This window comes from Pongo pygmaeus, chromosome 14, assembly GCF_028885625.2.
Source record: "Pongo pygmaeus isolate AG05252 chromosome 14, NHGRI_mPonPyg2-v2.0_pri, whole genome shotgun sequence".
NCBI lineage: Eukaryota > Metazoa > Chordata > Mammalia > Primates > Hominidae > Pongo > Pongo pygmaeus.
The window spans coordinates 50,340,454-50,358,859 of record NC_072387.2 but is presented as its reverse complement, the minus strand read 5'-3'; the positions used below and the strand labels follow the sequence as shown (position 1 = coordinate 50,358,859).

The 18,406-nt window shown below is 34.8% G+C and overlaps 1 protein-coding gene across 2 annotated transcripts in view; it reads left to right on the top strand.

Annotated features, from left to right (window-relative positions):
* VWA8 (von Willebrand factor A domain containing 8) overlaps window positions 1-18,406 on the top strand; it is a 393,780-nt gene that overhangs the window by 161,826 nt on the left and 213,548 nt on the right. For both annotated transcript variants that reach the window (XR_010123553.1, XM_054445896.2), the window contains exons 18-20: window positions 6,420-6,526; window positions 10,002-10,108; window positions 15,835-15,906. Coding sequence is in view for 1 of the 2 variants with exons in the window: in XM_054445896.2 (XP_054301871.2) it covers window positions 6,420-6,526; window positions 10,002-10,108; window positions 15,835-15,906 (286 nt within the window). In the remaining variant the exon portion in view is untranslated. The remainder of the gene's footprint in view (window positions 1-6,419; window positions 6,527-10,001; window positions 10,109-15,834; window positions 15,907-18,406) is intronic.

Genomic DNA, 18,406 nt, shown 5'->3' with positions numbered 1-18,406 from the left:
CCATGTTGGCCAGGATGGTCTCGATCTCTTGATCTCGTGATCCACCCGCCTTGTCCTCCCAAAGTGCTGGGATTACAGGCGTGAGCCACCGTGCCCGACCTAAATTTGTATTTTTAATTGACAATTTTACTATGGGCAAAAGGATTTCAACCTATGAATCTTAGGGAGGACACATTCAATCAGTCAGAAAAAGGTAATGTTTATTTCTGAGATTTCCTCTTTTCACTTCCATCTATTAAAACATATCTTTCTTATTTATCTCAAATGTAGGTATATTATATTTAAAGATTCATGAGCAATTTGGAATTACCTCAAGAATGTCAAGGTTTGATATTCTGTTTTTTAATTCATCTTCTTATTAGTTGAGGAAAAAATATTCTACTAAATAAGTGTTTGATAAAATTCAATAGCCAGCCCTAAAAACAAACCAAAGCAAAAACAAATATAACTTAGTAAATCTGGAATATTCTTAGTAAACTGTGAGCAGAAAGGAAATTCTTTAATCTGATAAAGAATATCTACCAGAAATTTACAGCAAATATTCTTAGTGCAAAATACTTGTCACATTTTCTTTAGAGTTAGGACCAAAACAAGAATAATCTTTCAGCACTTTTAGCAAGTACATTTGCCCTAAGTTATATGATTAGCTACATTAAAAATACAAGAGAAAATACAAATAAATTATTTAGAACAAATAGAGTTTAGTGAGGTTATTTATACTCCCAAATCAATGACATTTCCTATACTCCAGTAACAATCAATAAGGAAATATAATTTTTAAAAATTTCATTCAAAATAATAGTAGAAAGCTTTGCACAACTAAGAATAATCTAATAAATATCATGTAATGCTTTAATGGAGAAAAGTATACATCTTCATTCAAAGTTATAAAAGAAGACAAATAAATGGAAGATTTAGTATTGTAAGACTGTTTCCCCCAAAGTTGATATTTAGATATAATTAGTCAAAATCCCACAAGATTATAGTGAATTTGACAAGCTGATCTCAAAATTGGCATGGAAGTATAATAGGCTGCTAATAGCCAAGAAATTTTGATAAGATTAATGAGGGTATACTTAACCTATTAGATATCAATATTAATTCTAAATCTGTGTTCATTATAATAGTATGCGTTGGTACAGGGAAAAACAGACAGACTATTAGAATAGATACAGAGCACAGAAACAAACCCACATATTTGTGAGAACTTAGTATATAAGATGTAGCATTGTAAATCAGTGTTGGAGTGGATGGGCTTGTCAATACATGGTTATAAATAAAGATTTTCCAATTTATCCCACACAAAAGGTAAAATCCAGTTATATGACACTATAAACTACTTTATAAGTTATAACCCACAAACTAGGAAAGATGTTTTGGATGATTTTTGATTAAAAAAGGACTGGCATTCAGGGACTATAAAGTAACTACAAATTAATAAGGAAAAAGAATTAACTCCAAATGGGCAAAGAATGAATAGATATTTATGCAAAGTTTAAATAATTCAAATGACCAATAAACATTTGAAAACATGCTCAGTCTCATTAATAATCAGTGAAATGAAATTTAAAATAATAATCAGCTATCATTTTATACTTTAAATTTTTTACTTGTAGTAACATTTTTTATGAATGGAGAGGAATGTAATTTCATCACTGCTGTTGGGATGGAGGTTTCAACACTTTTTTTTTTGCCTAAATATATTATTACTCTATGATTTGACAATTCCACTTCTCGATATCTGCTTTAAAGATAGACTTACATGTGTGTATAAGGAGGTATATACAAGAATGTTCACTGTATCACTGTAATAATGAAGAATTGGAAACAACCCATCTGTCCATCAGTAGGAAATGAATATACAAATTGATATATTTGTATGATAAAATAATTTACAACAGTCAAAATGAAGTAAATTACATGTATTTACAGTTACATATCATAACACCTTAATATTGAGTAAAAAAGTTGCAAAAGGAGATTCAGTATATGATGTGATTTGTACAAAATGTTAAATGTGATAAACAGTACAATATATTTTTTATTCATACACACTTACATAGCAAAATATAAAAATATGGACAACAAATACACACCAGTTTCAAGGTTAGAGTTCTCTCTAGAGATGGAGAGAGATGAATAGAATGTTTAATAGTCTTCGTAATTTTCTATAATCTCTTTAATTTTCTGAAATACTGAAATATTTCATAATTTAAAAAACTGAAAAACAAAAATTGGTTACTTTTCATTCTCATACATATTCACTGAATCAAATAGTTGACTAATTTTTCCAGTGTTATCAACTGACCACAAAAAACTCTATTTTCTAATCACTCCATGACCCTTTCAACTAGAAATGAATAGAAAACAGCTATCTTGTTTATGCATCATGTGTTGAGTTTAGCAAGGCTGCAGACTCAAAAGCCTTCTTACTAACCTTCTCTTTAGAATAACACAGTGGCAGGAAGGAACCCAAAATTATTGATTCATAAAGTATTTTATTTTATTTTTTTAAATAAACTAATTTTATATTGAATCAGTGAAAAGGGATTGGGTTTTGTGGAAAATTTTAAAACAAAGATTGATATAACTTATTTTCACAAAGAACTTTATGAAGCAGACAAAAATCAAAATAAATTATCTAACCTAAATTTATTAAACATTGAATTTATAAATATGAGTTGGGCTTTTTTTGTTGTTAATGTAATTTTAAAAATATCACTCATATATTTATGCCAATGGCATTAAGATTGCAACAATTTTTATCTGATGAATTCCCTAAGTACCTCATCCTCATACCCTATAAAGTGAACATCAATTCAGAGCTTGATGCATAATTCATTTTCTAGATATTTGTAAACCTAAGGAACTACAGGGAAGAATTTAGAAGATTAGGAAATTGTCAAGTAATTTGCATTCCAAAAATACTTTTATTGTAGAAAAATTAATTAGAGGTCTCTGTAATAAGAGTTCTACTTCATTCAAGTGTTTGGTATTTCATTCATTTATTTACTTCTGGAAAATTTTGAGGTGATCCTCAAAATTCAATTCTATGCTGATCCTTTAGCACAGAAATTTTAGACACAGTTGTAAGAGTTTAATCGGAAATGAAGATTAACTGTTTCTGATATTGAAGTAATGAGGAAATTATTCTATTTGTCAAAAACTCAATTTGCATGCAGTTGTCAGAAATTCCCTTTGGATATAAAATGATTTGAGATCAACACCTATGGATAAATAAATAAATAAGCAAAGTGAATAACATCTATATAAAATTTTCACTGTTTAAGCTGTTAGTAATTAATTTTAAAAATCACAAGTCTGATCTAACTAATCATACACAGTGTTAAAATTAGAATGATTGTTGTCGGTGTGAATTTTTTTGTTGTCTGGAAGAATTGTTTTGCTTGCAGGAAAGACTATTTGGGGATTTATTTTTGGTTTTAGAAGCTGGCATTCAGTTTTGTAGTGTTATAGTTTAAAAAATTGAGACCTTCTTTAGGCTTTTCTGTTTATTCATTCAGTTAACTATGTAAGTCTAGCAGATATTAACAATCACTTTGAAAAGCCTTTGAAAAATGTCTTGTTCCATTTATAAAACTCGGCTAAATAAAATACCTTCAAACGTTTGAAAAGGTTAATAAATTTTATATATTCTGTTTCCTTTTACATACTTTGGATGTCTCAATGAACAAACAAAACCTTCCTGAGTAATTAATGCACAAATATAGCCAATTAAATTTATAAATAGCCTGTACCATAAATTATCTTAAATATTCCAATACTATTTGGAAATTTAAGATTTAAAATCACAAGTACAAATTAATTAATCAATTACATTCTAAATAGAAGTCAAAGACTGCCTAGTATCCACAGAGCCCCTCAGTCTTTTTCTTTCACTCTTGTAAGTGACACCCCTCCTTCTTAGCGCTGGTGATTTGAGAATACCCCGACCTTTAACAGAATTCTTTGCTACCATCCTGAGAAGTCCTATCTTATTCCTTAATCTAAAGATCCTATCCCACTCCTGTGACAAAGACAGTTATTTGAGTTAGCTTAGTGTAACTACTATACTTCTCTTTTTGACTTTCCCAGAGTGTAGCTGAATCTTTCTTTAGTTTTTCTTATAACCAAAACCTAATGAGACTAGAGCTTTTCCAATTATTTTGTTGGTAAAATGAATAAATATGATAAATGTAATAATTACTTTTAAAAGACACCAGGCTGTTCATAATAGTTATAAGTACACTTGGAAAATTTGCAACAGGGTATGTGCTTGCTTTGGTTTTGGGAAGCTAGGATAGTAAAGAGTAATATTTCATTCATTCATTTATTTGCTTATTTTACCAAGGCCAAGGGAGGAGAGGGAAAAAATAAGTAGAAAATATCAGTGAGCAATGGGAAAGGAAACAGTTAACGAATCCCGGCCGGGCATGGTGGCTCACGCCTGTAATCTCGGCACTTTGGGAGGCCGAGGCAGGCAGATCACCTGAGGTCAGGAGTTCAAGACCAGTCTGACCAACATGGAGAAACCCCGTCTCTACTAAAAATACAAAATTAGCCGGTCATGGTGGCGCATGCCTGTAATCCCAGCTACTCAGGAGGCTGAGGCAGGAGAATTGCTTGAACCCGGGAGGTGGATTGCAGTGAGCTGAGATCGGGCCATTGCACTCCAGCCTGGGCAACAAGAGCGAAATTCCATCTCAAAAAAAAAAAAAAAAAAAAAAAATCCCTTAAAATCTAGGAAAAAAATTAGGATTGGCCTCAAACCACCTGATATGTTCCATTCTCCTCATTTGTTGGATGGGCCAATATCTTGGAATGTTCTAGATGTAAATGTATTTCGACTTCCTTGGTACCTTGATTGATATTGCTGTCTGGGTGCTAGATTGAGAATAATGGTGAAGTGTGTTCAATCTCAGCAGGAAAGAATGCCCTATTAGCAAGCAATGCCTGCCAATATTGGTGAAGGGAAGGCATCCGTGCCATATTTGCTATCCTCTGCAGGCTTTGGAGTGTAATCTAGAAATGTTTCCACACAGGGCCAACATTAAGATGTGTTGACATGCAGACTATATACGCGTTGGGGAAACCTGGGAATAGCAAACAAGTCTAAGCCTGAAAATAGTCAATGCCAGTCAGGGTATTCTGACAGGAAGTAATAGGGATGCAGCTGCAGGACCTAATGTTACCAAGCCAGCCTCTAGTTTGTGGGATAGTGGTAAGAGGAAGGTTAAGCAGGGTGCCAAGACAAGGGCTCAGGAAACAGGACAAAAGCCAGCTATTGGACTGGGAGATAAGGTGAGGGCTTGATTTTTGAACGAGGCAATGATCTAAGAACTATGACGAAAGTTCAGAGATGAGCAGCAAAGTCTGACTTCATGCTGAACTGAGGAGTTACTAGCATAGAGCTATGTAATTTCCTCTATCATAGCCTAGGCCCAAAATGAGGCAGGAGGTAAGAGATAATGTCAGATATATGGACTGGAATTTTACAGGGACAGGAAACCTGACAGTTCTTTACATGCTTGTCTGTTTGCTGCCTCACGCTCTCCACTCTTTCCACTATTAGAGATTATACTCAAGACTGTAGGAACCACCACCAAAGATTTAGAGCTGTGAAAAACCCAACTTGTTTAAAAGTGGTATGTTCTTAGTATGTTTATTTGGAACGTTATATCACATAGTGGTTAATTTAAAGTGGTATAGTTAAACCATGGGTACCATGGATTAAAAGTCATATCCGTTGGCTCACTTGGGACCATAAATTCTAGCTATAACTTTATTTGTGTGGGTGGGAAACTATGTTTCATGCTTCAAGCACATGATGCTCATAATCTGTTTGAAGAATAACTGTCATTCACTAGATTGTTGTTTTGACAACATACACATAGAATAGATAAGCAGATATATTTTTTAATAGAAGGAAGAGTGAAGCTAGATTATCTTAAATTCATTCAGAAGTTTATGTTAGAAAGTAAAGAAAATCTCATTAATCCATCTCCACTGGCTTGAATTTATGATTGCCAACCTAGAACAGCCAAGTGCTGTTGTTTAATCTACTTAAGAAAATTTGATAAGCCAGTATACTAATTGTACTTAAGAAAGCAAATTATTTTAAATTTTATTTTGCAAAGTGTTGTACATAAATCAGTACTGCTGATTACAAATAAGTTTTACTTATTAAAGGAGATTCCACAAACATATAATTCACATATACTTTAAGTTTATATTTATTCTAAAATTTTGTTTGATTTAGATTTTATAGATCCAGACTGAGCTTCCTTAATTAGTTGTAATTAGTAAGGAGTGTGTGTGTGTGTGTGTGTGTGTGTGTGTGTGTGTGTGTGTGTGTATTTAAGAATCGCAGAAAGCTTTGAGTTAAACCATTTCCCCCTTCCTCCCTCTTCATCCTCCAGGTTTTTACCCAGTCTTGCTAGGTCAGCATTAGAAAAAAATCTGGCAGATGCTACAATAGAAATAAATACTGATGACAATTTGGAGCCAGAACTGAAGGATTACAAATGTAAGTGTTTGATTTGGCTCTTTTTTTTAAGTGAAATAATAATTAACAAACATTTGATGCTGTTTATTTTAATTCCAGTTAAAAACGTTTTTGGTTTTCATCTACTTTGTTTTATATATTAGTTTGAAGAAATGAATCTGATTTTTTTAAGTTTGAAAAACACAAGTAAAATCTTAGAATATTTACTTCATTTCAGTACATACTAGATACAATTCCCCTCACCCTTAAGACTCACAATTGATACTAATTGATACTCTGAGAATTCCTGCTGTAAATCAACTTGTCTAATTTTGACAAATATACTTTTTCCAACTGTATTTCACCAGTGAATCTAGAATGCTGTTTTCTTTGCACGTTTACATTTTGAGGGTCAGCGATGTCCTATAAGATATGTTGGAGAAACTTTCCTAGGTTGATACAAACTAAAATAATAATCAGAATATGCATGCCCTCTTATTCATTCCATTTCCACCTGTATTGTCTTTTGTGATACTTTTCTTCTGGATAGCCATAAATATAATTTTGAGTTTTGGGGAGATTTAGTTCTTCATTTAAAAGCTTTCTGTTCTTCAATTAGAACACAATGAAAGATTTTCAATTTTTTAAAAATGTAAATACCTATTTTATGGAAGCAGCCCATGTGTGACTACTCTTTAAAAGGGACTGTTGTGTCTTTCTTTGTAGCAGATGCTTTTAATCATTAGGGCTGCACTGAGACAAGAATTTGGTATTGAGGAAATAAGATTTTTTTTAGAGTCAAATTATAAACTCAGCATACTGAGGGATCTGAATACAGATACGCAGAGTCAACTCAAAGAGAAGGAATAATATTGTATTCTCAATATTATTTGAGTGAGTCTATTAAATATCCAAAGAACAACTGTCATTCAGACTGCCAATTGTTTGGTCTTGGTTACTGGCTAGTGTTAGCAGTGCCCATCTAAGCCTCATGTAGGGGATAAGGAGCCTAAGTGAAGAGACTTTTTACTTGTCTGGTTCCATTCATCTTTAAGGCCATCTCTCTTGTGAATAATTCATTTAATTAACTCTCCGTGTTCACACAACAACCTCTGATGAGGAATTGGCTTTCCACGCAGGTTCCCTCCAATTAATATGCTGGTTATGGCAACCAGTATATCATAGTCCATGTGAAAGTTACAGTTGTCATATAATATTTTGCAATTCTGATTTTACATCATTATATATATAGAGAAAACAGAATATGTATCTTTGATATTCTCCTGAAAGTTAGATTTGCCCTTAGTTGTGATGACAAAATCAGGTTTACAGCCTACTAGGCTGAGAACTTTGACAAATTTACCAAAATAATGCCATTCTGTGGGTTTCTTAGAAGATAGCTAGCCAACTTTCTCCCACAGAAGTGCTAGCATCACCATTCTCTGAGTGCATTTCCCTTTTTGAGGTTGACATTTTAACACTAAACATTGGTTGAGTGAATAAACTTGTCCTTAAGCCATAAATCTGCTGAGTGGATGTATTCCATAAACTAAACCATAGATAGCATCAGATGCTGTTTGAATCTGAAATTATGTGTGTCATCTCAACATGCAACTAGATAGTAGATTCGCTGCCATATCCCTGCTGTTTCTTTCCCTTTACAGTTTTATACTGGGTCTATTTCAGAGACCTAATGGTAGTAAATAAATAATAAACTCTCAGTGTTACAGCTCATGGTTTTCCTTGCCTGTAGAACTTGTAAATAAAAGGAAAATGGCAAGGATCTATTGAAGGGCGAAGTTACTGTTAAGATCTACTGTGCTGTGTCAAATGTGGAGCACTCCACAGCGATTAAACAGGGTGACAATTATTTTTAGCTCAGACTTGTTCACAGTACTCCATAGAAGCAAAAGTTGCTTTTCTGCATTGTCTTTCAAAACGCTTAGCACAAAAGTCTCATTCTAGTGGAGAAACAAACTGTAATTTTCTTATTTGAAGTAGAAAAAAAAAAAAAAGATGGGTGAATTGTTTAAGGCGTTGTATATTTGCTTGCTAAAGTATTTCCACAGGTTGCAATGTTATTTGGAGTCAAAATATTAAATATATCCCATATGGTAGAAAGAATGTCAGACTAGACTAAATTGTTTTAAGCTCTACTTATATTAGCTGGGTGATTTTGAGCAAATTACATAGTGTATGTTCTTAGTATTCTCATTGTTCTTTCCTCTTTGAATTACATGAAATCATATGAGAAAAAAATGAGGTGAAGCTTTAGCTTGGGATCTGGCACATAGAAGGTCCTTAATAAATGATAGCTTCTATCATTGTAATCATTAGTATTACTAAAATACCTACTACTATTAATGTTATTAATATTATTGAACTTGGAACATGTCAGTGAACATGTCATGCATATTGGTTACTGTAGGGAATACATAGCAGATATGTTCCCTGACTTCAAGAGCTTTATTACTTAGTTTTCTGGCTTCCAGGAACTAATAATGTATTCTAGGTCAACCTATTTAAAGCAAATAAGGAACAATATAATAATTATTATTAGAAAATAATTGCATAAGACAGAGGTTCCCAATCTGGCTGGGTATGAAAATCACCTGGGTAATTATTTGAAAATATAGGCCTCCTGGACCAACCTTGAAAATAGTAATTTTAAAATATTTATTTTGTTATGTTTATTTTTAGTGTGTGTATATATATATACACATATATATCTATATATATGTATATGTATAAAGAGAGAGAGAGACAAGATTGCACTCTGTTACCCAGGCTGGAGTACAGTGGTGCAATCGTGGCTCACTGTAGCCTCAACATCCCGGGCTCAAGCAATCCTCCTGTCTCAGTCTCCTGAGTAGCTGGGACTACAGACATATGCCATCAGGCCTGGCTAATTTTTAAAATTTTTTGTAGAGACAGGGTCTCTCTGTGTTGCCCAGGCTGGTCTTCAACCCCTAGGCTCAAGTGATCCTTCTGCCTTGGCCTCCTGAAGTGCTGGTGACAGGCATGTGCTGCTGCACTTGGCTGAAAATAGTAATTTAAGAGTTCTGTGGTAGGTTAGTTCATCTGTATTTTTGACTGGAGCTATAGGAGATTATCTTAAGGGGTTTCTGAATTGGTGCACACTAAAAGATAATATTCAAGGTACTTTGGAGCTTTTGAATTTAGGTGTATTTAACTTATGTATGTGTTATAGTCTCTGACCAAACAAGCTTGTGAAGGTGGCTTGACTGTATTCTGGTTTTGTTTTGTTTTTTTTAGTTTCTCACAATTATGTGTATACTGTTTTCTATCTACATTGTTTTAAAGAAAATTTGTTACCTTTTGAAGCATTTTGTATCTAGAACTGTGGTGTTTTATTACTACTCTCCAGCTTATTTCTTTAGATGTTAAATTAAAATCCACAGATATTACTGAAGCTGTATTGCATTCTATGTTGGGTGGCTTGGCATCTCTGAGGACAGTGCTATGAATAATTATCTGTCCTGTGTGAAATGTTTAGGTGAAGCAACATCTGGAACTCTGAGGATTGGTGCTGTTAGTGCACCGATCTATAATGCACGCAAGAAAATGAAAGTGCCTGATGTTCTTTTCTATGACAACATTCAGGTAAGAGTATCGCTTTGTGTTCTTGGATAAATCACTTAAATTGTGGTAGTACACGCCAATTCAAGTGAAATTGACATGTAATTATTTTTGTGATTTCCTAAATTTAATTTAGATGATGCAAAATGAAGTGCTGAACATCTTTTTTTTTTTTTTTTTTTTCTGCGATGGAGTCTCACTTTGTCACCCAGGCTGGAGTGCAGTGGCACGATCTCGGCTCACTGCAACCTCTGCCTCCCGGGTTCAAGCGATTCTTCTATCTCAGCCTCCTGAGTAGCTGAGACTAGAGGCATGTGCCACCATGCCTGGCTAATTTTTGTATTTTCAGTAGAGACAGGGTTTCACCATATTGGCCAGGCTGGCCTCAAACTCCTGACCTCGTGATCCACCTGCTTCAGCCTCCCAAAGTGCTAGTATTACAGGCGTGAGCCACCGTGCCTGGCTGAACAACTTTTATCAAGACATAAGACAGAAAACAGAAATTTTTTCCAAAGGTACTTAAAAATTGGAGGAATGGTTGCTATGATTAGGGTAATAAATTATATATATATAAAAAAAATACACATACTCACACATATAATTATATATGTAATTTTATATGCAATTTCTAAATTAAAATAAACATTTTAAAATTAAAAACAAAGCAGAGCTATCATCCTCTCTTTTACTTGCTTGTTGAAAGATTTCAGTAGTTCAGAGGGATATGTCCTATGCATCCTTTTTCTCATACTCTTCTTTTTCCTGCAAGTTCCTAGTATTTTTCTTTTCTTTCCTTTTCCTTTCTTTTTTAAAGGAGGAGAGTAGAGAATTCTCTCCTTGTAAACTAGCCAATAATTATGGACCTTCCACTAAGACATATAAATTTGTATCTAGAAAGCTTTATTGTAGATGTTTAATAAGAATTTTTTTTAGAGAAAATTACCTATAATATAAAAATGTTTTCTCTTCCAACTTTTCTGTCAAGTGGCTATGTATTACTTTTATAGTAAAACACCTACTTAAAATTTTCTATAATATATTTTAAGTTACATTAACTTTATAGGTATCTAGACATATTATTCTTAATAAAAATCTTGGTTAAAAATTCTGAAATCTGTCAAAACTATAATTATTTTTTATGGCGTAGAAAAGAGCATAACCTTGATTTGATTTTTATTCATTTTATAGCCAATTAACTAATGTTTTATTTTTCTTCTGGAGCATTAATGCTCTTGCACGATTAGTAGACAAATGAACAGAAAATAAAGCTACTTATACAAAAGTAGAAAAAAACTTACCTGTCAAAGGCAAAAACATGATTATGAGGAAAATATACTATTTCCAAGCACTGATAGTATTAAACTCTATTCATATAGTGGAAAGAAACAAAGAGACAAATAACCAGGAAACCGTTATAAATGACAATTTGAAAAACTCCATGGTGGCAAAGATTGAAAAGACTTCACAGGATATAAGAATGTAGGAAATACAGTAGCAGCAAAGGCCATTGTGCCCTTGAACACAATGTCTGTTGCCATGGTGTTTGTGACATGGACATTTAGGACTCAGGGCTGCCATTAACTTTACACAGTGGCCCTGAGGGACTTTTCTTAAGCTGTCTCGAAACGTACCTTCTCTTCTTAAAGCATTATGAATTAGCCATTAATGAAAACTTTTTAGCTGTACCAATTCTATGGACAGTAGCTTGATTAAATTTGCTTCCATTATGTATATTATTACTTCTTTTATGCTGTACTTCATCTTTGAAGCCATAGTCAGTGCCTCTTGCAGATTTAGGTGCTTCTGTATCATCTTGTTGTCCTATGCCCTGTTGTCTCCTTACCACATTGTGTTGAAATGGATTTTTAAAATGTGTTTTCCATATCACTAAGGCACAGCCCTATGTTTTCTTTATTTAATATTTCCAGCAAATAGTAAAGTGCCTGGCACATAGTAACTGCCAAGTAAATATGTGTTGAGTGGATTAATAAAAGAATGAGTAAGATTTTGAATGTTCTTGATAAACAGTATTACTTCATTAAGCCTTCCATTAAGGAATATTACACTTGCAGCAGTAAGGAGGAGAAGTTGGAGGAAAGAGAAATAATAGCCTCTTAATAAACCTAAGGAGTTTTAGATGGGTAAGAATTTAAAAATACCCATTATGAGTCTGGCCTTGTCCTAAGGTATTGGGATACAGAGATTAAAATACACACACAAGTATTTGCAGCTCTAGGGCTCAAATTGTTCTTAATCTGCAAGTAAGTACACATAGTTACTACACAGTGTGGTGGAAGTATGTGCAGTTTACTTATGGTGGCATTGATGAGGTCGATTGCACCAGATTGGAATGATCAGAGAAAAGTGGTCAACCAGACCCAATTAGGAGAGTCTCTCAGGCAACGAGACTAGTATTAGCAGAGACTTAGTTATATGAGACAGTAGCTCATTTAGGGAGCTATATATAAATTGTTGTCACTGGTATGAAGCTGAGGTTGCAAGTGGAAGAGTGCCAAGAGAAGAGGCTGGTGAATTAGGAAAGAGTGAGATCTTTTCAGTCTTGGTAGTTAAGGAATTTGGATTCTGTTTAGAAGAATGAGGAAGTTATTGAAAGATTTTAAGCACATTTGTACTTTGGCTAACTTTGCTTTTACTCTTTAGTATTGTCTAGGAGTTAGAACTAAGGCAAAGAGAAACTAGTTAGGTGGTTATTACAGTAGTCCAGATGACATTTATGAAGGATCTGAACTAAAGAGGTGACAGTGGGGACAGAGTGGAGAGGACACATTGCAGGGCTATTTAGGAGATCAAGTCAGTGGAACTTTGTGTTAGATGAACAGCAGAGATTCTTTCTCAGGGAGCACAATGTCTGGTGAAAAAGTAAACAGAAGAGTAAACAGAACATTATTCTAAATCGTGCCCATGGTTGGAAACACAGTATAAAAGGAGATTGGTAGGAGATGAGGCTGAAACTAGATCAAGAATATAAGCAATGACCTTTGTTCCTAAAGTATTAGGAGTCATTTAAGGAATTTTAAGAAATGAGGTGACAAGATTTTGAACAAAGAAGTGTCAGTACTGTAAGAACACATTGGCTCAAGGAGAGACTGAAGTTAGAGAAGCTAATTAGCTAATACAAATCTAGGCTAGAGATGATAAAAACCTTGAAACTGTGGGGATGGAAAAGAAAGGGTAGATGCAGTTGATTTTTGGTGGCTTAACAATTCAGGTGCTGTTTAGTTGGATGTTGATAAGAGAGGAATAAGGAGGGCAGGGTGATGATGATAGGAGTTTGGTCAGCTGATAGAAAATGATGCCATTAACTGGAGAAAAAGATACAGGATAAAGAATGAAGTTCAGGAGAAAGTAATAAGTTGAGTTTTAAATGTGTTGATTTTAGGTGACTGGGAAATAACAAAGTGGTTTGATCACTCAGAAATAGAGGGCTGTAGTTAAGGAGGAGTTTTGCTGTTGAAGATTGGTGTAGAGCTGGTCATTGAAGCCATGAGATAGATGAGAGGATTTAAGGAGAGCAGGGTCAGAGGTGGGTCTTTGAATGTTGACATGTGGGTATCCAACTCTGCACACAGCCCTCCCTCAACCCTCAGGTGGGTGCCTGGGTACAAATAGTCACGACCTGCCCCATACCATGAATACAAAGAGAAGTATGTAAGAAGGTAGAAAGAAGGAATTGCTACAGGAAGATCCAGCTCGGAAAACTATGGGAGAAATTGTTAGGGAGGTAGGAAGGAATCAGGGGAAATGGGTAACTGGGAGAGGAGACTTTTAAGAAATTGTCTGCAGTACTAAGTGGTCAAGAGGCTAAGAAGAGAATGTGTTGGCGGTGACTTTAGCCTTAGCTAAGGTTTGTTGATTTGAATAATCTAGTTAGATATAATGAGGGCATGAAGTAGGAGGACATGAGAATTGTAAAGAAGAACACAGATATAGTTTGGATTATTTTTCGATATTTACATTGCTTTTTTCTTTAACTGGCTATTCAGGTACTTACTCCAACTTTTCAACGTAGATTAGCCCATTTATTACTGGAAGAGCTTAGTGTTTTCTGGAATTGGCACTGACTTTTCATCTTAGTGAAAAGGAAGAGGTCTCCATGCTATATTCCCACCAGAACTCAGCTTAAAATGATGTATATCTTGGTTTGCTTAACATAGTTTCTGCTTCTACTTGTTGTCCCAGCATGATTATTAATAGTGTCTCTTTTTATTCTTAAAAGCATCTCTTTTTACTCTTAAAAGCATACACCTTATATCCATTTAAAAGTGTTCAAGAATAGACAATTATATACTCACCTCACTTCAAGCCTTATTAAAACTCTAGCTCCATGGCGTATCTGAAAGCATTTTTGAAAATAAAAACGACCAAGGTAAACATAGGGAATACTCATTTGTTCCTGAAGGAGATAAGACACTTTCTCAGTTTTTCTTCTAAGGAAGAAACTCTGAAAGAAAATACTATTAAATTTGACAAATAAAAAGAAAAATTTCTGTGAGTATGTATATATATATTTTTTAATATTTATATCATATATATTTATATATTTTATATCTATATATTATATATAATTTATATGTATATTATACTATATATAATTTATATGTATATTATACAGTATACATATAAAGCACCATAAACGAAATTGAAAAAAGAAAGCAGCCAGGCATGGTGGCTCACGCCTGTAATCCCAGCACTTTGGGAGGCCGAGGCAGGCAGATCACGAGGTCAGGAGATCGAGACCATCCTGGCTAACACGGTGAAACCCTGTCTCTACTAAAAATGCAAAAAATTAGCTGGGCGTGGTGGCAGGCACCTGTAGTCCCAGCTACTTGGGAGGCTGAGGCAAGACAATGGCGTTAACCCAGGAGGCAGAGCTTGCAGTGAGCCGAGATCGCGCCACTGCACTCCAGCCTGGGCGACAGAGCGAGACTCCGTCTCAAAAAAAAAAAAAGTGACGTACTAGAAAAATATCTGCAGCATGTATTAGATGCAAAAGGTTAATTTGCCTTTTTACAAATAGGGAACATCAATAACTTTAGTACTTATTTAGCTGCTATATGATACAGAAAACCAAGAGAAAGTAATAGGAATATTAATTGTGCTGGAGTGTAGATCTCTTCCCAGCCCCAAAGAACCTGCATGACCTACTTATAGGTGTCTTATTTTTCAAGATACAAAAGAGCAATGTGATTTCCTTTGTGGCTATTGTGAACAACCTTAATCTTGTTCTTTTATTATATTGTGTCATAATTCAAATTAAAAAGTGTGGAAGGTAAATAATATATTTTTAATTCTGAAGCTATCCATAGCTTTAAAGGTAATGGTTAAGAACAAGTCAATGTAAAATGTTCCCTAGAAGTGTACAGTTATTTTAGGAAGCCTTTGTGTATTTACATTAGCAAGTATCAATTTAAATATTATATTAAATTATAAGCCAACTCTACATAGTATGATAGGTAAAAAAATATTTGAGTTGAATTATTAAAAACTCTGAAATATTGGTCAGTTGCTTAGTTTTGCTCAGGTGGACTATTTCGAGTTTTCAGTATCAGTGACCTAAATGGTTATATAATTTACTTATAACCACAGATTTAATTTTGGGTTACATCAAATCGCTTGATTATTGTTTATTATAATAGATATTTATATTCTATAAAGATATCTTCATAGTTAACTTTCTTATTTAACCTTGATTGTACAAAACAGTTAACCTCTAGTTCCTTTTTCTGTAGCATGTGATAGCGATGGAAGATATGCTGAAAGACTTTCTCCTTGGAGAACACTTATTATTGGTTGGCAACCAGGTGAGTTATGGCTAAAATCTAGGTACCAATGAAAAAATGATAGTAACAATTTAAAAGCAGTAAGTTTCTTCTTGTTGGAATCAGTTATTTTTTCTCCTATTAAATGACTGGTTTAATTAAAGGATGAGACTCTGCTACCTTCTAAACTTCAAAATTACCTCAAGGTTTAAATCATCCTCCATTCTGTCTCTCATCAAGTTCTGTCCATTCTGTCTTATAAGTATCTACTCTTCTTGTCCACATCTGTCACTCTAGCCCCAGTGATCTTCACCTGTCACTTGGATTACAGCAGTACTTTCCTATGATAGCTCCATCCCCACCTTATGCCCATTCTTATCTACTGTCCATTCTGTAGTATCTGTTGTCAGATTGATACTTGTAAAACTAAAATCTGATTGAGCCTCTCTTTTTTGCTGAAATTGCCTCCCCATTTCTGTTAGGTATAGTCTGAGTCTTCAGTACAGTGTACAGGATTCACTCTCTGCCCATTCCTCTATTCCTAAGCCATGGCCCCTTCTTTCTCTCACTGTGTTGGCTTGAGGCACTCTGCAGTTTCTTATCTATTCAGTTACTTATCTCTGCTGTGGTCCTCGGTACATGCTCTTCTTTCTGCAGGGAGAACTTCCTGTCCCCTTCCCATATACCCTCCCTTTAACTCATGGAAGAGAAGACCTTCCCTTGTCCCTGGCTGAATAGGTTTTTCCTGCTTCTACTCCCTTTTATCTCCCTTTTGTCATATTAGTCATACCATATGACTGTCTTTGCAACTTGTCTATATGTCCCTTGAGAGCAGGGACTGTGTTTTTCTTATTCATCTCTGTCCTCAGCTCCTAGCATGGTACCTGTTACATAGTAGACACTCAATGTATGTTTATGGAGGAACGTATGAAAATTTTAGGTTTACAGGGTCCTGATAATTTTCCTCTATTGAATTTTCAGGCTCACAATGAATAGCACTTTTGGTTTTTTAAATTGGTCTTAAATTAAGGGTAACAAAATTTCTAAAGTTTGGTTTCTATTTTTTCGTCTTTTTTGTATTTATAAAAATAATACATATTCTTTATATATTTAGCCTCTCAAACTTATCATTTTGAAGTACTGATTAAAAAATAAAAGTAAAAATGGGCCAGTTGAGTGGTTTATTGATTTGAGTGCATAGGCTTAGAAGTTAGATGACTAAAGGCTCAACAGCAACTCTTCCATATATGGTTGTGTGACTTTGGGCAAATTGCTTATCTTGCTAAGGCTCAGTTTGCTGATGTCTAACCTGGGAATAAAAATAGTATGGTCCCTTTGGGCTAATGTAAGGATGTCATGAGATAATGCGTGGGAAGTACTTCACACAGTGCTCAGTTCTGTCAGCTAAATACCTGTGTATCACTGTATAGTTTAAAAGTAATATTCTCTTGTTTCATTTTTTAAAACAAGAATTAAAACTAGAACAATAAATTATTTATGACCCTTTAATTCCCACTATTTGAAAAGTCCTACCTATTTTTCTTCACTGAACAGTAAAAGATGAGCCTATATACCAGAGTGGGAAGATAAAGATCAGTTAACGTCAGAATTTGGCTCTTGATATTGAAACCCAGGAAGTCACATTCTCATCGCACTTTGAAAAACAATGGCTCTGTGGACATTCAGGTTGTATATAGCCCAAAGTACTTTGTAAATTTTTTATAAGAGTTTCACAAACTCTTTATAAGTTAAATCTTGGTGCACTCAGTGTGTCCTTTTCAGAACTTCTGCCATCTCCTGAATGGCCTGAGACACAGAGGCTGTTGGCATCCCAGCAGCAGCAGACCAGCATGGAGAAGAGAATAGACCAAGACTATACAGAACTGGGGCTTGAGGAATAATTTTTCTAAGGTGCAGGTTTTCAAAAGGAAGATCCCTAGAGGTCAAGGTATGGTGTCCAAGTGGTTTTGAAATTTCTGTCATGGTATTGCTATCCTAAGGGTTTGGTGGGTTGGATGCAGTTGGTTTCTTGGCAAAGGTAGCACTTGCAATTGAGCAGGTAATAGATTAGAGTTTCAGAAGGGTCTTCTAGTTTAAAAGGTTGAAGTTAATGCCTAGCCAGTAACCAGAGAGACAGGAAGAATGTTCTAACCTCTGGAGGATTGGGGAGAGCTATTCAGAGTGAAGGGTGAAGTAGAACAGAGGTTTGCTTCTGCTTTATGATGAATGAAGCAGAGACTGTGAAAGTGTTTTGGAATTGTCCTAGGGTGCTATACAAACCTTGGCATAAAATCTGGTATGCTATCTCTCTTTTGTTTCCAGTCCTAAAGAAAGGAACAAGGCATTAGAGCAAAGAGCTAGGCAGTGGGGTGGAGGGAAGGGCAGCTACAGCTCCATAGGTAGATGGTTGTACTCTAGCATCTGATAAGGATGGACAAGCCCACTGATTTTCAAGCCTGTCTAGGACTGGTTCAGGATTCAGCTAGATAGAGCCTTCAAGTTGAAGATCCCCACGAAGAGCAAGGCAGGAGCCATGGGTTGG